Here is a 22,787-nt window from a genome sequence, read left to right on the forward strand (position 1 = left end):
TCCTCTTCCGGTGTCTGTTCCGACACAGGCAGGCGAGCAGGGCTACGGCAAGATGGCTGCCGAAGCCCTGTACTGGAGACTATCTGTGTTTCCAGTACAGGGCTTTGGGCGCCATCTTGCCGTAGCCCTGTCAGCGCGGGAGATATGCAGGGCGAAGGTGGTCCCGGGAGCAGCGCGCCAGAGGCCAGAGACTTCTGCCAGGTGAGTAAATGCTTTCTTTTCCAGGTGTACTTTGCCCACATTACGTTTCTTTTCTGGTGAAATGTTTGCCCGCAGTGCGTTTCTTTTCTGGTGAAATGTTTGCCCGCATTGCGTTTCTTTTCTGGTGAAATGTTTGCCCGCATTGCGTTTCTTTTCTGGTGAACTGTTTACCCACATTGCGTTTATTTTCTGGTGAAATGTTTGCCCGCATTGCGTTAATTTTCTGGTGAAATGTTTGCCCGCATTGCGTTAATTTTCTGGTGAAATGTTTGCTCGCATTGCGTTTATTTTGTACTGACATGTTTGCCCGCGTTGCGTTTATTTTGTACTGACATGTTGCCCGCATTGCGTTTATTTTGTAGTGACATGTTTGCCAACATTGCGTTTATTTTGTACTGACATGTTTGCCCGCATTGCGTTTATTTTGTACTGACATGTTTGCCCGCATTGCGTTTATTTTATACTGACATGTTGCCCGCATTGCATTTATTTTATACTGACATGTTGCCCGCATTGCGGTTATTTTGTGCTGACATGTTACCTATTGCGTTTATTTTCTGGTGTCCGGGGTAACTGTTACTGCATTTATTATTTAATGGTCATAGATGGCTATGTTTGCTGCTTTGTAGTTACGGTATACTAGCATCACACAGTTTCTGCACACCCATGATGCAAAGTCTCGTTTGTCCACATCATGGCGTAAACACTGCTTTCTTATGCCTCGCTGTTAGACCATTACGTTAGCTCCGCCCACACAATGTCATGGCCACGCCCACTTTTCGCAGCAGCGCACTCCTCAGTCCTCCCCACTTTTCGCCACGGCGCCCCCACCCCACCCCACGCCCCCCTCCCTGTCCCAGGTTGGACCCACAAAAATCTGGTCACTCTACTTGAATATTTCTCTAGGCATGTCTGCCACGGTTTGCAAATTGAGAAAACAAAACAGCTTTATCAATATGTCTGACACAAGACTGGACAGTAGCATAGTTTTCTAACTGTCAATCTTTTGATGCAATATTTATGATTATATTGTATAGAAAACTGCACCGTGCGTGGCGCAAATCGATGAAAAATGATTTTGTGGTCGATTGGAAAGCCAAAGAATATAGATCCGAAAGTTGCATTTTATGATCGAATCAGAATTGTTCTGTTAATGGAACAATCAATAATTGCCTTCCTATTTAGTTTAGATTGTTCAAATCACATTGAAAGATCGAATCTGAAGGAAAAATTGTACCATTAATTGGCACCTGTACAGGCACTCAAATTCTATAATATGATGATGCCTGCTGGGGATTTTCTATATGTGGTGAACGATTTGAAGGATTAATTTAAAGAGATTATTGGAGCATTCTGCTTAGAAGTAGGGGAAAAGGATATCATCACTCATACTTCACTTCACTCATCTCTTCACAATCCCATAACCCTAAACAACTTTTTAACTGCTTCAACTCCCTTCCCACTCCCACCTCCTCCCCCATCCTCATGTTTATCAGCTGAAGGTTTTGCATCAATATTTTATTACTAAAATGTATACAATACAGAATAATTTTAAAATGCAACCCCATTTACCAGTCCAACCATCTACCTGTTTGCTCACCCACTATAAACGACCCCTCCTCCTCTCTACTTGGCCAGTCACTCACTCTGACCTCCCACTCGGCTTTCACTGCTTTAGCTGAACAGCACCTTATTTCACTAATTTCTAAACCTCACCACGTGTGCCCTGGACCCTCTTCCATCTTATCTTATCCCCCAGCTCTCCTCTTCCTTCATCCCATCTCAACTGGCATTTTCCCTTTCCTCATTTACACAAGCAATCATAACGTCACTAATGAAAAAAATGTTTTTGGTCCCTACAGCCCTCTCTATCGTCTAGTCCAGGGGTTGGCAAACTTTTTAAGTCAAGGGCCACATTGAGATTTGAAAATGGGCTGGAGGCCGCGCGCCTCAGCAAAAAAATGGGCATGGTCATGCCCGGATGTGGGCGGTGGCATAGCAGGAAAGGATGTGTCAACCTACAAATGCTATGAGATTGGCAGCATCTTCCCTCAAATGCAATGAGATTGGCAGCAGATCTACGCACAAATGCTATGAGATTGGCAGCACATTTTCCCACAAATGCAATCTAATTGGCAGCACATTTCCCCACAAATGCTATGAGATTGGAAGCAGATCTACCCACACATGCAATCTAATTGGCAGCACATTTCCCCACAAATGCTATGAGATTGGCAGCACATTTCCCCACAAATGCTATGAGATTGGCAGCAGATCTACCCACAAATGCTATGAGATTGGCAGCAGATCTACCCACAAATGCTATGAGATTGGCAGCAGATCTACCCACAAATGCTATGAGATTGGCAGCAGATCTACCCACAAATGCTATGAGATTGGCAGCAGATCTACCCACAAATGCTATGAGATTGGCAGCAGATCTACCCACAAATGCTATGAGATTGGCAGCAGATCTACCCACAAATGCTATGAGATTGGCAGCACATTTCCCCACAAATGCTATGAGATTGGCAGCACATTTCCCCACAAATGCTATGAGATTGGCAGCACATTTCCCCACAAATGCTATGAGATTGGCAGCACATTTCCCCACAAATGCTATGAGATTGGCAGCACATTTCCCCACAAATACTAAGAGATTGGCAGCACATTTCCCCACAAATGCTATGAGATTGGCAGCACATTTCCCCACAACCGACCTGGACCCGACCTCCTCCTACTACTCCTCCTCCTCCACAGCAGCAGCCAGGCAGGTGGCGTGATGTCTCCGACTCCCAGCCAGGAGTCCCCTCCAAGTTTCAGCCAGCCAGAGGCAGCCCCAGCCCCAGACAGGTGGCAGGTCCCCCAGGCCCCAGCACAGAACGCTGAAGTCTTGGCTTGCTCACTCCGGGCAGTGCACAGCGGGCTTGCGCAATGGCTCCAGGCGGGGGGCGGAGTCAAGTAGAGTGGCGGAGCCACGCACCAGGGCACACCATGGCCGGCAGCCTCAGTCCACCTGTCTGATTGGATAGGCGGACCGGCCGGTGGAGTGCGTGTATCACGCACGCTGCAGGCTTTGGCGGGCTTCGGGGGCGGTTAAAAACAAAAATGAAAACACACTGCAGGCTTAGCGGGCTTCGGGGAGCCAGATTGAGCAGGTCGGCTGGCCGTAGTTTGCACATCCCTGGTCTAGTCTCACTTCTTCCATTTTTTTCCAAACTATTGGAATGACACATCTATTCAGAACTGTCTGACTTCCTGTCTACAAGCTCTTTGTTAGATCCCCTCCACTCCATTCCTCACAAAACTTGCAAATTACGTCATTGCAAAACTCAAAGCCCAGTTTTCTGTACTAATACTCCTTAACCTTTCCTCTGCCTTTGACACTGTCTCTATGCTTCTCCAGACACTCTTGTCTCTTGTCACTGCGTGTCAAGGGCCTAGCACATTCTTGGATTAGCTACTACCTGTCTGTACGCTTTTCACTATCTTCTATTCCAACACTAACTCATCTTCATACTCGCTATCTGTTGGTGTACAACAAGGCTCTGTTCTAGGACCTCTACTCTTCTCCACTTATGCTCAAGGCTTGGGACAATTAACCACTTGAGGACTACAGTCGTTCTACCCCTTAAGGACCAGAGTTTATTGCTCGGTCATACAACCTACTATCTAAATGAATTTTCCCTCCTTTTCTTTTCACTAATACAGCTTTCTTTTGGTGCTATTTGATTGCTGCTGCGATTTTTAGTTTTTATTATATTCATCAAAAAAGACATGAATCTTGTCAAAAAAATGATTTTTTTTAACTTTCTGTGATAAAATTTGTCAAATAAAGTAAAATTTCTGTATACATTTTTGTCCAAATTTATTGTGCTACATGTCTTTGATAAAAAAAAAAAAAAAAAAAACCATTCAGTGTATATTTATTGGTTTGGGTAAAAGTTATAGCGTTTACAAACTATGGTGCAAAAAGTGAATTTTCCCATTTTGAAGCATCTCCGACTTTTCTGAGCACCTGTCATGTTTCATGAGGTGCTAAAATTCCAGTACAGGGAGTAATTGATGGGTGATTAGGGGGGTGATTGGGTGCAAACAGTGGTCTGGGGAATGGGCAGGCAGGGGTCTGAGGGTTGCTGTGGGCGATCAGGGGGCAGGGGGGGCAGATCAGTGTGTTTGGGTGCAGACTAGGGTGGCTGCAGCCTGCCCTGGTGGTCCCTCGGACACTGGGACCACCAGGGCAGGAGGCAGCCTGTATAATACGCTTTGTATACATTACAAACCGTATTATACGCTTTGCATGCAGCGATCGTGGGGTTAACAACCCGCCGGCGCTTCCGAACGGCCGGCGGGTTGTCGTCACGGGTGGGCGGAGCCAGTTGCCTGGGGAAGCGCGCGTCACCAGTGACGCGATCGCTCCCCGCACATGCCGAAAGGACGCAATGCCGATGGGCATATTGCGGTCCTTTTGGCGTCCACTTTGCCGCCGCCCATCGGCTGTGGGCGGTCGGCAAGTGGTTAACCACTTCAGCCTACAGGGTTGAATTTTTTTTGCATCTGAGCAACTTTCACCTCCCATTCATTTGCTAATAACTTTATCACTACTTGGCATAATGAATGGATGTATATCTTGTTTTTTTCGCCACCAATTAGGCTTTCTGTGGGTGATACATTTTGCTGAGAATTAATTTATTGTAAATCCATTTTAACAGGAATATTAAGAAAGAAATGGAAAAAAATCATTATTCCTCAGCTTTTGGCCATTATAGTTTGAAATTAATACATGCTACCATAATTAAAACCTATGTACTTTATTTACCAATTTGTCCCGCTTATTACACCATTTAAATTATGTCCCTATCACAATGTATGACGCCGATATTCAATTTGGAAATAAAGGTGCATTTTTTCAATTTGCGTCCATCACTATTTAGAAGCCCATAATTTAATAAATCATATTGATATACTCCTTTGACATGTATATTTAAAAAGTTCAGACCCTTAGGTAACTATTTGTTTTTTGTTTTTTTTTATTATTGTATTTTATTTTTTTTTATTTAAACTTGTATGTGGGAATTTTTTGGTGTGGGAGGTAAACAGGTTTTTTTTTAATGTATTAAAATGTATTTATTTAACACAATGTGTGTTTTTGGTGTAATTTGCTATTTGGCCACAAGATGGTCACAGTCAAAAAGTCCTGGGAGCGATCGATCTCGCTCCCAGGCAGAAGAAAGGAGACCAGAGCTCAGAAAAGCCGCAGCGTCTGAAGAGAGACGCCTCGGGAGTGCGCGCAGCCTAACTGGACGAAAATTTTCGTCCAGTTAGGCTGAAGTATGCACTTTTGGTTTCTAGTACCACCTCTACGCTGATGACACGCAAATCTATCTCTCAGCTCCTGACCTCTCTACTCTATTATCCCAAGTCCCTGACTTGTTGCTTTTTCTGCATTCATGTCATCCCGACTCCTCAAACATAACATGAGCAAAACCAAGATTGTGATATTTCTTTAGTTTCTCTCTGCTCCCCTACTTATAACCATTAATGTAGAAAATTCTCCAATAACCTCAACGCCTAAAGCTCATTGTCTGGTGGGTAACTCTGGACTCTCAGTTAAACAACATATTATTAACACATTAACAACCTCCTGCAACTTCCATCTCAAAAATAGCTCCTGAATTCATCCCTTCTTTACACAAGAGGTTACTAAAATGCTTGTACACGCTCTAATCATTTCCAGTCTCGATTACTGTAACACCCTACTCTGTGGCCTACCAAAAGACAGACTCTCCAGTTCCTACTGAACTCTGCTGCTCGTCTTATCCACCTCTCCTCTCGCCCCTATTTGCTTATCCCTCCATTGGCTGCCAAACACCCAAATGATCTAGTTCAAACTCCTAACACTATCATTCAAAGCTCTACAGTACATAGGCTATCCCCTCCATTCTTTTTTTTTTTTAATTAATCTCCAGGTATCATTCCTTACAGAACCTTTACTTCTTTCAAAAGACCCTCTTGTTGTCCAGCTTGGACACTTGAGCTCTCACTCACGTATCCAGAACTTCTCACGAGTGTCACCTCTCCTTTGAAGCTCTTTCCCACAGCCTGTCTATCTCGCTCCAAGCATTTTTAAACATACCCTCAAGATACTCCTGTTCAAACAAGCTTATAATTTACTATAGCTACAATTTAAAACTTGCTCCCTCCTCTGCTAACCCCTTTGTCTACTCCCCCAGCAGGGCTGGGCAGAGGCTAGAGGGGCTCCAGTCTCAGGACGCAATGCAGGAGGGGGCGGACAACTCACTCAGCTATCATTCCGCTATTGTGTTTGAAGCAAAGAGAAATAAGAAAAGGGGATACATGGCAGTGACTGCAAGCCAGATGATTAGAGATAAAGGTGTTGGGGGCCACGGTGAAGCCTCTTAGTCTAATAGCAACCAGTGTGTGACGGCTGGGGTGGGAGGGATGGAGGGGCGCATTTTGGTGTCTCAGCCTTGGGAGCGGGAGGACCTTGTCCCAGCTCTGTCCCCCAGTGTCTCCACCCCACTACCCTCAAGATTGTAAGTTAGTCCTAATTGTATAGTATGTTGAACTGCTAACATATCTTGATTGAATTGATAAAAAAAACACAATTCTGCTGCTGCCAACTACTGTAACTGTTCATGCCACAGATACACTGACGGAGTCAAAATCACTAGGGACAATTATATGAATTCTTTTGAAATAGAGTGTTGGCTCTCTGTAGTTGTTCTACAACATGGAGAAAGATTTGTTGGCTTATGACAATGGGCTAGTTCACACTTAAAGCAAATTGAAAATTAAAAGTCAAAATAAACATACATACATCCTACTTACCTCCCGTGTAGTCTACTCATCAATCTTTTTCTCCTCTCCTGCGCCCTGTTTGTCCACTGTGATCATTGGAATTCTCTGTCCTCCAATTTAAAAGTGGCCATTACCCTATAACAGCTTCCTGGTCAATACACTGTTAAACTGTAATATCGCCCACTTGAGCCATAGGAAAACATGGACATTAACTTGTGCATCGGTTGTCCTTTCAGTTATAACTGACAGCAACTAATATATAACTGACAGGAACTGATATATTTCAGTTCTTGTCAGAACTGGAAAGAATCATTGTTATGAGAAAATGGTGAGCTTCTGAGAGAACGGACAGTGAGGCAAGTATGTAATATTCAGTTGCAGGTACATCATGTATTTATTTTAAATAATTCTACTTGGTTCAGGTTCCCTTTAATGCGTTTTTCGAGTGCAGAAAAAAATGGACATCCTGCAGAATAATTCTGCACATTTTGTCAGTTTTCTATATTAACTACATTAACTGATGTGAAAAGAAAGTGTGCATTCTTCTTATCCATACAAACGCCCATGGTGAGCAGAAAACGCACATGGTGTGCAGAAAAACATGCGCTGAAAACTATGAGACAAGTGTGTCCCCTGACCAAGCGGCGGTACAAAGAAATTACATTAACAATGTCCATTAATGATTTTTAAATGTGGTGTGCTACTCATTATGGTTTAAAGTTGTTTCAACATTTTTGTACGTTCTTGTTGATGTTGTGTGTTTAGATTCTTTTCTGATTTTTATCTGAGAGCCTTCTAAAGTGCATGCAGGAATTTGTGATTGTGCAAATATGCAAGTATTCAGCAAATTTGTTTGCTTTAAAGGTGTCTTAGGAAATAGTAGGTTTGCCTAGAAATACCTTTATAAAGCTGGTTATGTATGCAAGTCACCAAATATGACAGGACAGATCTAGATGTTTGACACCAGTCTGAACTCATAATTCGCTAGACATTGTAGTCACTGATATCTAAGCAAATACTGTACAGGTAGCCACCGACTTACGAACACCCGACTTACGAACCACCCGCAGATACAAATGCCATGGATTCTGTGTTTCCATGGGAACAAGTAAAAAAAAAATTCAAATTGGAATTGTCGTTTTTGAGAAAATCTATTTAAAAAAATGCAAAGAAAAAAATGTATTTTAAGCTTGTATAAACAGATACAAAGGGCAGAGGTGACACAGAGGGGGACACTGGAAGCACAGAGAAGGTACAGGGGAAAGAGATAGCACAGTGTTCTGACTTAAGAACAGATTCAGGTTAAGAACAAACCTACAGTCCCTATCTCGTTCGTTAAACGGGTACTACCTGTATACAGTACTATGAAAGGTAAAGCCAGTGTAAGTGACCGTTAACAGAAAATTAAGGAGAAACCTCATTCACCTAGAAAATCCCCTATACACATTCCTAACCCTCTGCTAATTCACTGTAACTAGTGAATGAGGAACTTAAAGAAATGGAAGACACGGATACCCTATCTGAGTAACATGCAAAGCAGTAGGAAGTGCTTGAGATACCTACAATGTAGTGTTGACTCATAACCATAAAATAACCCCCCCCCCCCACCAATAATGAGAGGAAACACAATTATTAAGTAGAGGGCTCAGTAGACTGTAAAATGATTACAAGCATAAAATGGAGTGATGGCTCAAACTGATTAGGCATCAAAAACGTTTTTAAGTGGAAGGCAACAGATTTCATGAATCAAAAGTCAATTTCTTCAGGTCTGCAGATGCCTCGATAGATCAAATATGAGACACTTAGCTGATTACATGCATCCAAAAGTGAAACAAATCAGTGTAGAATAAGCAAAATCATACAACTTAAAGCAAAGAGTATCCTATTTTTATTTTGATATATATATATATATATATATATATATATATATATATATATATATATGGAACCTTAACCGAGAGGGATATGGATGTTACCTTTTAAACAATACCATTTGCTTGGTAGTCCTTCTCATCTCTTTAGCTGCAGTAGTGTCTGAATAACACACCTAAAACAAGCATGCAGCTAATCCAGTCTGACTTCAGTCAGAGTACCTGATCTGCATGCTTGTTCAGGGTCTATGGCTAAAAGTACTAGAGACACAGGATCAGCAGTAGAGTCAGGCAACTGCACTTACTTTAAAAGGAAAAATCCATGTCCTTCTCAGTTTAGGTTCCCTTTAAGTGCTTCAGGAAACAGGACTGTATTCATCCAAGTTGGTTGAATAGCCCAGAGAAGTTCATTTGCATAACAACTGAAGTTTTTTAAAGGACAACTGAAGTGAGAATATGGAGGCTGCCATACGTATTTCCTTTTAAAACAATACCAGTTGCTTGCAGCCCTGCTGAAGTATTTGACTGCAGTAGTGTCTGAGTCACAACCCAGAAACAAGTAGGCAGCTAATCTTGTCAGATCTGACAATAATGTCAGAAACGCCTAATCTGCTGCATGCTTGTTCAGGGTCTGCAGCTAAAAGTATTAGAGGCAGAGGACCAGCAGGATGCCAGGTAACTGGTATTGTTTTAAAGGAAATGAATATGGCAACCTCCATATTCTTCTCACTTCAGTTGTCCTTTAACTCTTCCTGTACTGGAAAACAAGACTCCTTTTCTTTGCTACTAATGTTCTATTTCTTTATTTCTTAGCTGTACTACACATACAATTCATTTTCTCAGAAGTTTATTTTCTCTTCAGATTTTCTTTAACAAGTACTGTAAACACAAAATTGTAGTTGCTCCACATTCATTTTAATATGATCCATTATATACATAGTCTGTATTTTTCATAATTTCTTTTTATCATTTACTTTTTTTTGGTATCTCACCACTTATTCTCTGTGTATAATCATTTGGTATGTCTGTATTCTTGACAACTTAAATGTACTTTATTAAGGTGTAGTATATATTCCACATTGTCAAACAGTGTACCATGTTTACTCCTGTGCCTACCTATGTATCTTTGTGTTTCTTTGTCAAGTTACACAATCTTACTAACCTTATAATGATTTTATTCACTTCTGGATGTATGCAGTCAGCTAAATGCTTCATACTTGGTTTATCCGTTTAACCTGCTGGGCATCTGTACGGCCGCGGGAGTGTTTTTTTCGCCCGATTTTTTTTTTTTTATACATCATGTAGCTAGCTTAGCGCTAGCTACATGATTCTCCTCTTCTTGCTCATTCCCTCCCACCCTTCCGATCGCCGCTGGCGATCACGCCCATAAGGAAATCCCGTTCTGAACGGGATTTCCTTGAGGGCTTCCCCCGTCGCCATGGCGACGAACGGAGTGACGTCATGGACGTCGTGATGTCACGGGGACTCCCGATCCACCCCAAAGCGCAGCCTGGTGGCGATTGGCCAGGCTGCGCATGGGGTCTGCGGGGGGGGCCCTCTTTCGCGGCGGATCGGCGGTGAGCGGCGGCGATCGGGTAGGACACGCAGCAAGCAAAGAGCTTGCTGCGTGTTTTTTAAAAAATTTATTAAAATCGGCCCAGTGGGGCCTGAGCGGTGCTCTCTAGCGTCTCTGGACGAGCTCAGCTCGTCCAGAACGCTAGGGAGGTTTAAGCACAGCCCTAAAAATACAGCCTTCTTAATAAAGTTTGTATGGCCTAATCAGCCAGTGTAATCATTGAAAGAAGCCAACAGCGTCTCTCCATTTTATGTTTGTGTTTTATCATTTAATGGGTGCTGCTGTTTTACGAGTTGTAGGCTCCCAGTACTTTTTTTTTGTTAAATAAATTTAAATTGTTTTGTTTTGAATATGCTCATAACAGTCCTGCAGCCCTGTTGTGATGAAGATATTAATAGACTGTTAGTAGGGGTACTTTGCTAAGCAATCACTATTTGGAACAGTTTACAGAAAATGTAATCACACTCGGCAATTTGAGTACCAAATTTTCATTATTTGTAATATGCATTGCATTCTCCATCCTAATCCTATGCGATTTCTCCGCAGCTTTTGGTATAGTTAACCATGAAATCTTGCTCAACAGATTGTAGAAGTACGGTGGCATCAGTGGCTTAGTCCTTTAGTGGTTCAGATCTTTTTTTGTCTGACAGAACACAGAGAGTATCCCTAGGACCTGTCATGTCCAACCCTGCTCCTCAGTCCTATCCCCTCTACTCAGTGGCGTAGCTAAGGTACTGTGGGCCCCGATGCAAGTTTTACAATGGGGCCCCCCAAGCACTCTATACATAACAATTGTTACGGCACACTAAAACCTGCCAATGGCAACTACAGTGTCAGAGGTGCAAGAAGGAGATGGGGAACAGTCTGTTAATGATTACCACTATTCAAAGTATCGATAAAAGTGATTATTATGAGCACAGGACCAATAGAGAGCTAATACTGTAGTTGAGGGAGGGCCCTTCAGGGCCCCTCTGGCCCAAGGGCCCCCGATGCGGTCGCAACCTCTGCAACCCCTATTGCTACGCCCCTGCCTCTACTATTTGCGATCCGCATTATCCAGGCCGAGACGAAGTCAATTTCTTCACAATTGTCTCTTTCAGTAACGCCTCTGTCGGGGACAGGCAAAAATGGCGCACAGCTCTAATAGTGTCAGAATGGCGCTGCAGTAATTAACTTAAAACGATATTTATCGTTTTATATGTTAAAATTTTTTTTAGCAGGGATCGGGCTGGAGAGGCAGCTGGCAGTGGGCTGGCAGCGGGGGTCGGGCTGGAGAGGCAGCGGGTTGGCAGCGGGCAGTAGGCTGGCAGCGGGGGTCGGGCTGGAGAGGCATCGGGGTGGAGGGAGTAGGATTACGTAGCATTGGTATACATTACCTTGTCCCGGCCGGCGATCGCTCCTTCACTTCATAGCTTGCAGGAGTCATGCATCCACCCAATCACCATGCGGAAACTGAAGCCGCATGGTGATTGGCTGAATGCGGGACTCCTGCAAGCTATGAAGTGAAGGAGCGATCGCCGTCCGGGACAAGGTAGTGTATACCAATGCTACGTAATCCTACTCCCTCCACCCCGCTGCCTCTCCAGCCCGACCCCCGCTGCCAGCCTACTGCCGGCTGCCTCTCCAGCCCGACCCCCGCTGCCAGCCCACTGCCCACTATCTCTCCAGCCCGACCTCCGCTGCCAGCTCACTGCCCGCTGTCTCTCCAGCCCGACCCCGCTGCCAGTCTACTGCCGGCTGCCTCTCCAGCCCGACCCCCGCTGCCAGCCCACTGCCCACTATCTCTCCAGCCCGACCTTCGCTGCCAGCTCACTGCCCGCTGTCTCTCCAGCCCGACCTCCGCTGCCAGCCTGCTGCCTCTCCAGCCCGACCCCCTCTGCCTGACTAGCTCCCTGCATTTTTCAATGGCGCACCGTTCTGCTGTTTTATAAAACGCTATTTACCGTTTTAATGTCTTTACATTAAAACGGTAAATAGCGGTTTATGATCGGCAGAACGGTACGCCATTTTTTACTCTGCGCCATTTTTACTGTATGCCCTCTGTCACTGCACTCATGCTGGTCTCAGAAAGCGAGAATAAGTAAGGTGGAGGCACCTGTATTGTATCATTACCATACCAATCAGTGATTATCTAATGCAACTCATAACATTTTCATATGTATCAGTCTGCTGATTCATTCTACAATTATGGTGTTTCAAGTCCTGTTCTCACCTGCCTCACCTATTTTTACATTTAGGCCAGCTGTTTTTCAATTTGTATTTTATCCAGTGTGTTTACGTGTAAAATGACAACTCCGGACTGGTATTTTTCAACCCACGCCCCTCCTCTCTATGGGACTAAACAAGTTACTCAATAGAGTATTCAACTAGGTGTTTGTTTGGGAATCACTCACCCAAAAGGATCACAAATGTTTTGGATGACCAGAGTTTAAGGTGTGTACTAGACCTCCGCTCCATATAGTGATGTAGCTAATGTGCTATGGTTTCCAGTGTGAACTTAACATTGGGCCCCATCAAGTACACCATTGCTACAGACCACAAAACCAGCCAATGGCACATGCAGCATCAGAGAGGTGATAGCACGGGAAAGGAACAGTTTGTTAATGATCACCACTATTAATAGCAGATAGGTGATCATTGCCAGCATGGCTTCAATAAAGAGCTAGTACAGCAGTTGAAATATATCCCTTGGTGGGCTATCCTTCTTACCTAGATACGCAACTGTGTTAATGTGTGTGTGTGTGTGTATATATGTGTATGTGTGTATATATTACACACACATACACACACATGTATATACACACCCTTTCAGCCTATCACATTGTTAGTGAGTGTGTTTATAGATAATTCAAGTTGGTGCTTTTTTTTCTTGTCTGCCAGCAGTAAAGATGATGACCCACAGGCTCAAAGTGGAGCAAACAACATGAATGAATTAGACAGTGAATATCAATAATTTATTGATCTATCTTGTATTTTTTAACTTCTTACTTTGCAATGTATTGATTTATTTTGTTCTCCCTACTACTCTTTCAGTAAAGTTCCTCTTTAAAGGATACCTGAGTGCTTCTAAATTGTAAAAAACGTTCTCCTCCATCCCCCTCTGTTATCTGCTAAAGGTTCCCCAAAGCGATTTCCAGATAGGCCAGGTTGATGAGTAGTGCACAGGCGCTGCCCCAGGATGCACAACGTCACGACAACGTAGTGTGCATGAGCAGAGTGCTCCTGGCCACAGGCGTATTATCAAGGACTTGTATCACCAGGCAGCGCCTGCGAACTATTTACTGACCTGGCTGACCCAGAAGTAGCTTGGGATGACCTGTAGAAGATAATGGAGGGGGACCGAGGAAAATAGGGGGAGCGGTGGGCGTGAGGGCTGCTTCCTACATATGCCTGTTCCAGTTTTTTACAATTTATGAGCGCTCAGGTATCCTTTAGGAAAGTCACATATAATTACAGTTCATTCTCTAGACATGCCTTGACTATTGCCAATGGATGTCCCTATGCCAACATTACCTGAATTAAAACAAAGATGTGTAAAGCCTTACATGAAGATCAGTTATTTTAGAATAGCTATGGATACTTAGAATGGCTCGTATAGTGATGCTTTTTAATTGAAATGTGAAGAGCACACCTCCTTTGCTGCAAGGATCTGTGTTGTAATGTTGGAAATGTGCTTACTATAAAGCTTGTATAAGTTTGAGAACAGATGATTTCACCATTTGTACTTCATGCAATGCGATTGAGAAAACAGAAACATAATTCAATATCTTGTGATCATTCCCACAGGGACAGGAGAGAGTGGAAAGAGCACATTCATTAAACAGATGCGAATCCTTCATGGAGCGGAGTTTACAGATGAAGAACGGAAGACGTATGCCAGGCTGATACACCAGAACATTGTCACCTGTGCCCAGTCCTTAGTAGGAGCTCTGGAAACTCTAAAATGTAATTACGTCTTGAGGGAAAATAAGGTATTGTTGCTGTGGTTAAGCAATGTTGAAGTAATGTATAGGAAACATTAGTTTTACTTCTTTGGAACTGTATAGAAACTGTTGTGATTATCATTTAAGTGCAAATTTTTAGCGCAATACTTTTTAAATAAGATAGCAGACTGAATACAGGGTTTTCCAGCTTACCATTGCTAAAAATCTTGTGCACATAGAAGTAAGGAGGAACAGATCGTGCCTATTTACAGTAGTTTTTTTCTTTCCAAGGAACAGAACTTTATTGCCCTTCTGCAAACACTGAACTGATAAGAAAATTATTCAGATAACAGATAAGCTGAATCACTGAATTTTATCTATCTTCTGTGCACGGTGTTGGCATTGCAAACAAGATGGTAATGTCCATGTAGGCATTAAGCAGGCAGCAGGAATTACCTGTTGGAAAGAAGCAGTAACAGAAGCACTTTGTTACTTCATGATGTAGATAGTGTTACATTTTATGCTCAGGGCCGGATTTGGGGGAAAGACACCTAGGCCATGGCCTGGGGCGCCAATGTAACCAGGGCAGGTAATTGGGAGACCGCACAGTAGCCCCAGTCCACCTTCCACGGCAGCCCCGCTGTGTTTGGCACACACACACATCGCAGCCTGCACCTGTGTGCAGCGGGTGGCTACAGACAGAAAGTTCAGAGAACAGCAATCAGATCCTACCTTCCTGTAGGGACCACTCCTATTGGCCACCAGCCTCCCTCTTTCCTCTTTGTTTGGTGCCTAACATTGAGTCCGCTTTGCCCTGTGCAGCTGCTGTGTCTAAAGGAGGCCACACACCATACAATTTTTTAAATATCTGTTCAATTTAAGAATTGCAATCAATTTTTCTGACTGATTGTAACATTTCAAAAATATGACCAATGTACCACACACCTATGTTCATTTTTTCCCCAATTATGATAAAAATGATTGGAAACTCTCTGAGAAAATTGCTAGGGTGTGTATATTAACCACTTGAGGACCCACCCTTTACCCCCCCTTAAGGACCAGCGCTGGTTTGATTGATCTGTGCTGGGTGGGCTCTGCAGCCCCCAGCACAGATCAGGGTGCAGGCAGGGAGATCAGATTGCCCCCCTTTTTTCCCCCCTATGGGGATGATGTGCTGGGGGGGTCTGATCTCTCCTGCCTGCTGTGGGTGGCGGAGGGGGCACCTCAAAGCCCCCCTCCGCGGCGAAATTCCCCCCTCCCTCTCCTACCTGCTGCCTCCCCCGGTGATCGGGGCTGCACAGGACGGCTATCCGTCCTGTGCAGCCAGTGACAGGACGTCCCCTGTCACATGGCGGCGATCCCCGGCCGCTGATTGGCCGGGGATCGCCGATCTGCCTTACGGCGCTGCTGCGCAGCAGCGCCGTACAAATGTAAACAAAGCGGATTATTTCCGCTTGTGTTTACATCTAGCCTGCGAGCCGCCATCGGCGGCCCGCAGGCTATTCACGGAGCCCCCCGCCGTGATTTGACAGGAAGCAGCCGCTCGTACGAGCGGCTGCTTCCTGATTAATTAGGCTGCAGCTGGCGACGCAGTACTGCGTCGCTGGTCCTGCAGCTGCCACTTTGCCGACGCACGTTATGAGTGTGCGGTCGGCAAGTGGTTAATACATTGACAATCTAACACACATCATACAATCTTTAGAGAAATTGAAGTAAAATATCTGGCATTCTGAAAACAAATCGAAAAAAAAACGGGAAATCCGATCGGATTTTTCAGTCGAATTAAAAAAGCTTTAGATTTTTCGGGAGATCCGATTGTTTTTATCGAATTGCTGTAAAATCGGATCATTTTATCGTATCGTGTGTGTGGCCACCTTGAGAAGGAGGAGTGATCTGGCCAGATCCCCAGAGCTGCCGCGCACAGCCCAGCACCTGGGCCGAGCAGGCAGCACACTAAACATGATCTGTGGGCCACAATAAGGAGGAGTCTGGGCCTCTGTGCCAGAGGGAAATGGAGCAGAGAAGGGGAGTGGAGAGGGGGTGTGCACAAAATGGTGCAAGGATCCTGCCCAACTGAAGAAAGATCTGGAGGAGGATGTGTAGGAGCTGCTATTAGATGGTAAGCAGCTTGGGACTAGAGGGAAAGCTGGAGATCAAGCCTGGGACTAGCTGCAGGGAATAGATGTATGGGTTCTGGGGAACTGCGAGCCATTACTGATGTCTGTATTTGCTGTTGGGCTGGCAAACATTAATGAAGCATATGTGCTGTGGGCTGGAAGTGATCATTGTATCCTGGCTGAAGTGTACATGCCTGTGCTGACTGCAGTGGGGCTTCTATACATTACATTATTTATGAGGTGGGCAAGAAGACATGTCAGCAGTGCTGGGTGCAGCTATTATATTTTCTGGCAAAGTACAATCATGTGCTTGGAGGTGGAGGGGGTTTTTTTGGAGGGAGGGACAGCTGTCAACAATTGGCCTTGGGTGGTGAAAATAAAAATACAAATACAGCCCTGCTCGTGCTACATCTTGCAGTGATTCTGTAGTACAGTGCTGTCCAACTTCATGGGCATGGAGGGCCATTTTTTTTTCAGACCCCATGGTGGAGGGCCGAAGGTTCTTGCTAGAGCCGCAGGCCCCCCCCCCCCCCCCCCCCCCCGGAAAAAATGCAATTAAAGGATAATTAGATTGGCAGCACTTTGCACAAAATGCAATTTAAAATAATAGTGAAGTTGTGTGGCGCGCTAGAAAACACGAGGGTACCATTGAGCGGCGCGCATAGCGCGCCGCGCCGAAAAATGGGTGTGGCCATGGACCAGAATGCGGGTGTGGCCACGGGTGGAGACAAATTTACATGAACTTAGCAATGTGGGACATTAGATTAGGATAGTGGTGGTGAACCTTTTGGAGGCCGAGTGTCCAAACTGCAACCCAAAAGTCACTTATCGCAAAGTGGCAACAGCAATTTAAACTACATACAAACGTTTTAACTCATACATGAACTTTATGGAAAATCCAAGTTGAAAATAAACTGTGAAGATAAACAATTTCATCCATCCTACTCCTGAAAAATGTGGGGTTTTTTTTAGAACCTCCCAGTTTTATTTTCCGTTTTAAAAAGCTAAAAAAGTAGGTTTAATGCTATTGTCTCATGATGACGATTCAGCTTTTCCATAGTCTCACAGTTCGCAATCATGTGACCCCCAACAAGACAAATTCAGCAATCATGAGGCCCCCAACAAATCATGAGGCCCCCAACAAGACAAATTCAGCAATCATGATGCCCCCAACAAGACAAATTTAGCAATCATGAGGCCCCCAAAAAATCATGAGGCCCCCAACAAGACACATTCAGCAATCTTGAGGCCCCCAACAAGACAAATTTAGCAATCGTGATGCCCCCAACAAATCATGAGGCCCCCAACAAGACAAATTCAGCAGTCATGAGGCACATAAATAGACAGCATTTCACATAAATAAGCAGAATGCCCCTTTAGTGACAGGTGCCCCCCACTTAGATAGTGACAGGTGCCCCCCACTTAGATAGTGACAGGTGCCCCCCACTTAGATAGTGACAGGTGCCCCCCACTTAGATAGTGACAGGTGCCCCCCACTTAGATAGTGACAGGTGCCCCCCAGCTAGATAGTGACAGGTGTCCCCCCCCAGCTAGATAGTGACAGGTGTCCCCCCCAGTTAGATAGTGACAGGTGCCCCCCCAGTTAGATAGTGACAGGAGCCCCCCCAGTTAGATAGTGACAGGTGCCCCCCCAGTTAGATAGTGACAGGAGCCCCCCCAGTTAGATAGTGACAGGAGCCCCCCCAGTTAGATAGTGACAGGTGCCCCCCCAGTTAGATAGTGACAGGTGCCCCCCCAGTTAGATAGTGACAGGAGCCCCCCCAGTTAGATAGTGACAGGTGTCCCCCCCCCAGTTAGATAGTGACAGGAGCCCCCCCAGTTAGATAGTGACAGGTGCCCCCCCAGTTAGATAGTGACAGGTGCCCCCCCAGTTAGATAGTGACAGGTGTCCCCCCCCCAGTTAGATAGTGACAGGTGCCCCCCCAGTTAGATAGTGACAGGTGCCCCCCAGTTAGATAGTGACAGGTGCCCCCCCAGTTAGATAGTGACAGGTGCCCCCCCAGTTAGATAGTGACAGGTGCCCCCCCAGTTAGATAGTGACAGGAGCCCCCCCAGTTAGATAGTGACAGGAGCCCCCCCAGCTAGTGACAGGTGCCCCCACCAGTAGCGAGCCCGTTACCTCTGGGGCTGGCCTCTCCTGTGTCCCCGCTGGCCTCTCCGGTGTCCCCGCTGGCCTCTCCGGTGTCCCCGCTGACGATGCCGCTGCTGCCTCACAGATCAGACCTCACAGATCGCGGCGACTGAAGCAAGCAGAGCGCGCGCATGACACCCGCGCGGCAGAACGTCACATGCGGAAGTGACTAATGATTCACTTCCGCATGTGACGTACTCCGTGCGGGTACCATCCGCCCTCTGTTTACATCAGTCGCCGCGATCTGTGAGGTCTGATCTGTGAGGCAGCGGCAGCGGGGGGACATAGGAGAGGCAGCGGCAGCAGGGGGACATAGGAGAGGCCAGCGGGGACACCGGAGAGGCCAGCGGGGACACAATAAGAGGGAGCAGGCATGGCGCCCATAGCGCAAGCCATGCCTGCATCCCAGGGAGACGAGCGGGCCGCAGCAGGTGGCCTGGCGGGCCGGATGCGGCCCGCGGGCCGCCAGTTGGACAGCACTGCTGTAGTAGATTGCTTTGTACATAAGTGATGGTAATGCTTCATATTATGTAGGCTTACTACATGGCTGCTTTCACTAATGAGGCTCTACTGTGTCTCTGCAACTCCCTGGGGTCAACTACACGTCCTGGCTCAGAAGTCTAACAATACCTCCATGACCATGCCCCTTCCTACCCATCCCTCTGACTTATGTATTAGCTTTCCTGTCCCTCCACCTCCGGTAGTGTATCTATGATTTCCATTGGCCCCAGTAATGTGTGCATACGCTGGAGTGCCCCCAGTTGTATGTGCCAGCTTTGTAGTAATTCCTACACTATACCGCAACCTTAGAGTGAACCAGAGACGAAGCACCCTTGTGTATTTTACCATAGAAATCAGTGGGAACATTAGAGAAAACATTTGCCCTGCTCTCTGTTCCATCCTCACTGCTAAAAGTGTCTGTTATCTAGCTGAGATAAGAATCCCGGACTGAGCATTGAGTCTGGCTTTGCTATAATGACTCAGCTATAATGATTCCTGAGCAAAGCCAGCAGGGGGCAGGCTTGGACTTGAAGACACCAAAGAGAACACAGTCTCAGCTATAATTATTCTGTAGCAAAGCCAGACCGACTGCTTAGTCGGGATTCTTATCTTAGAGGTGATAACAGGCAAATTAAACAGAGAACAATGTAACAAAGAGCAGATTAGGTGTTTACTGTCATGGTTCCACTGATTTATAAGGTAAAATACATGAGGTTGCTTCATCTCTGGTTCTCTTTAACCACTTGAGGACCTAGGGCTTTCTACCCCTTAAGGACCGGCCACTTTTTTTCCATTCAGACCACTGCAGGTTTCACGGTTTATTGCTCGCTCATACAACCTACCACCTAAATGAATTTTGGCTCCTTTTCTTGTCACTAATAAAGCTTTCTTTTGGTGCTATTTGATTGCTCCTGCGATTTTTACTTTTTATTATATTCAGCAAAAAAGACATGAATTTTGGCAAAAAAATGATTTTTTTAACTTTCTGTGCTGACATTTTTCAAATAAAGTAAAATTTCTGTATACATGCAGCGTGAAAAATGTGGACAAACATGTTTTTGATTAAAAAAATACCCATTCAGCGTATATTTATTGGTTTGGGTAAAAGTTATAGCGTTTACAAACTATGGTGCAAAAAGTGAATTTTCCCATTTTCAAGCATCTATGACTTTTCTGACCCCTGTCATGTTTCATGAGGGGCTAGAATTCCAGGATAGTATAAATACCCCCCCAATGACCCCATTTTGGAAAGAAGACATCCCAAAGTATTCACTGAGAGGCATAGTGAGTTCATAGAAGATATTATTTTTTGTCACAAGTAAGCGGAAAATGACACTTTGTGAAAAAAAAAAAAAAAAGTTTCCATTTCTTCTAACTTGCGACAAAAAAAAAATGAAATCTGCCACGGACTCACCATGCCCCTCTCTGAATACCTTGAAGGGTCTACTTTCCAAAATGGGGTCATTTGTGGGGTGTGTTTACTGTCCTGACATTTTGGGGGGTGCTAAATTGTAAGCACCCCTGTAAAGCCTAAAGGTGCTCATTGGACTTTGGACCCCTTACCACAGTTAGGCTGCAAAAAAGTGCCACACATGTGGTATTGCCGTACTCAGGAGAAGTAGTATAATGTGTTTTGGGGTGTATTTTTACACATACCCATGCTGGGTGGGAGAAATATCTCTGTAAATGACAATTTTTTAATTTGTTTTACACACAATTGTCCATTTACAGAGTTATTTCTCCCACCCAGCATGGGTATGTGTAAAAATACACCCCAAAACACATTATACTACTTCTCCCGAGTACGGCGGTACCACATGTGTGGCACTTTTTTACACCCCAAGTACGCTAAGGGGCCCAAAGTCCAATGAGTACCTTTAGGATTTCACAGGTCATTTTGCGGAATTTGATTTCCAGACTACTCCTCACGGTTTAGGGCCCCTAAAATGCCAGGGCAGTATAGGAACCCCACAAATGACCCCATTTTAGAAAGAAGACACCCCAAGGTATTCCGTTAGGAGTATGGTAAGTTCATAGAAGATTTTATTTTTTGTCAAAAGTTAGCGGAAAATTGATTTTTATTGTTTTTTTCACAAAGTGTCATTTTCCACTAACTTGTGACAAAAAATAAAATCTTCTATGAACTCACCATACTCTTAACGGAATACCTTGGGGTGTCTTCTTTCTAAAATGGGGTCATTTGTGGGGTTCCTATACTGCCCTGGCATTTTAGGGGCCCTAAACCGTGAGGAGTAGTCTGGAAATCAAATTCCGCAAAATGACCTGTGAAATCCTAAAGGTACTCATTGGACTTTGGGCCCTTTAGCGCAGTTAGGGTGCAAAAAAGTGCCACACATGTGGTATCGCCGTACTCAGGAGAAGTAGTACAATGTGTTTTGGGGTGTATTTTTACACATACCCATGCTGGGTGGGAGAAATAAATCTGTAAATGGACAATTGTGTGTAAAAAAATCAAAAGATTGTCATTTACAGAGGTATTTCTCCCACTCAGCATGGGTATGTGTAAAAATACACCCCAAAACACATTGTACTACTTCTTCCGAGTACAGCAATACCACATGTGTGGCACTTTTTTGCACCCTAACTGCGCTAAAGGGCCCAAAGTCCAATGAGTACCTTTAGGATTTCACAGGTCATTTTGCGGAATTTGATTTCCAGACTACTCCTCACGGTTTAGGGCCCCTAAAATGCCAGGGCAGTATAGGAACCCCACAAATGACCCCATTTTAGAAAGAAGACACCCCAAGGTATTCCGTTAGGAGTATGGTGAGTTCATAGAAGATTTTATTTTTTGTCACAAGTTAGTGAAAAATGACACTTTGTGAAAAAAACAATAAAAATCAATTTTCCGCTAACTTTTGACAAAAAATAAAATCTTCTATGAACTTACCATACTCCTAACAGAATACCTTGGGGTGTCTTCTTTCTAAAATGGGGTCATTTGTGGGGTTCCTATACTGCCCTGGCATTTTAGGGGCCCTAAACCGTGAGGAGTAGTCTGGAAATCAAATTCCGCAAAATGACCTGTGAAATCCTAAAGGTACTCATTGGACTTTGGGCCCTTTAGCGCAGTTAGAGTGCAAAAAAGTGCCACACATGTGGTATTGCCGTACTCGGGAGAAGTAGTACAATGTGTTTTGGGGTGTATTTTTACACATACCCATGCTGGGTGGGAGAAATACCTCTGTAAATGACAATCTTTTGATTTTTTTACACACAATTGTCCATTTACAGAGTTATTTCTCCCACCCAGCATGGGTATGTGTAAAAATACACCCCAAAACACATTGTACTACTTCTCCCGAGTACGGCGATACCACATGTGTGGCACTTTTTTGCACCCTAACTGCGCTAAAGGGCCCAAAGTCCAATGAGTACCTTTAGGATTTCACAGGTCATTTTGCGGAATTTGATTTCCAGACTACTCCTCACGGTTTAGGGCCCCTAAAATGCCAGGGCAGTATAGGAACCCCACAAATGACCCCATTTTAGAAAGAAGACACCCCAAGGTATTCCGTTAGGAGTATGGTAAGTTCATAGAAGATTTTATTTTTTGTCAAAAGTTAGTGGAAAATTGATTTTTATTGTTTTTTTCACAAAGTG

General features: G+C 44.7%; 1 protein-coding gene across 3 annotated transcripts in view; it reads left to right on the top strand.

The window, feature by feature from the left end:
* The window catches only part of LOC137512834 (guanine nucleotide-binding protein subunit alpha-15-like), a 101,900-nt gene that overhangs the window by 27,870 nt on the left and 51,243 nt on the right, over positions 1 to 22,787 (top strand). For all 3 annotated transcript variants that reach the window (XM_068234087.1, XM_068234088.1, XM_068234089.1), the window contains exon 2: positions 14,257 to 14,441. In XM_068234087.1, coding sequence (XP_068090188.1) covers positions 14,257 to 14,441 — 185 coding nt within the window. The remainder of the gene's footprint in view (positions 1 to 14,256; positions 14,442 to 22,787) is intronic.

The sequence above is a fragment of the Hyperolius riggenbachi genome, chromosome 1 (genome assembly GCF_040937935.1).
Source record: "Hyperolius riggenbachi isolate aHypRig1 chromosome 1, aHypRig1.pri, whole genome shotgun sequence".
NCBI classification, from domain to species: Eukaryota; Metazoa; Chordata; class Amphibia; order Anura; family Hyperoliidae; genus Hyperolius; species Hyperolius riggenbachi.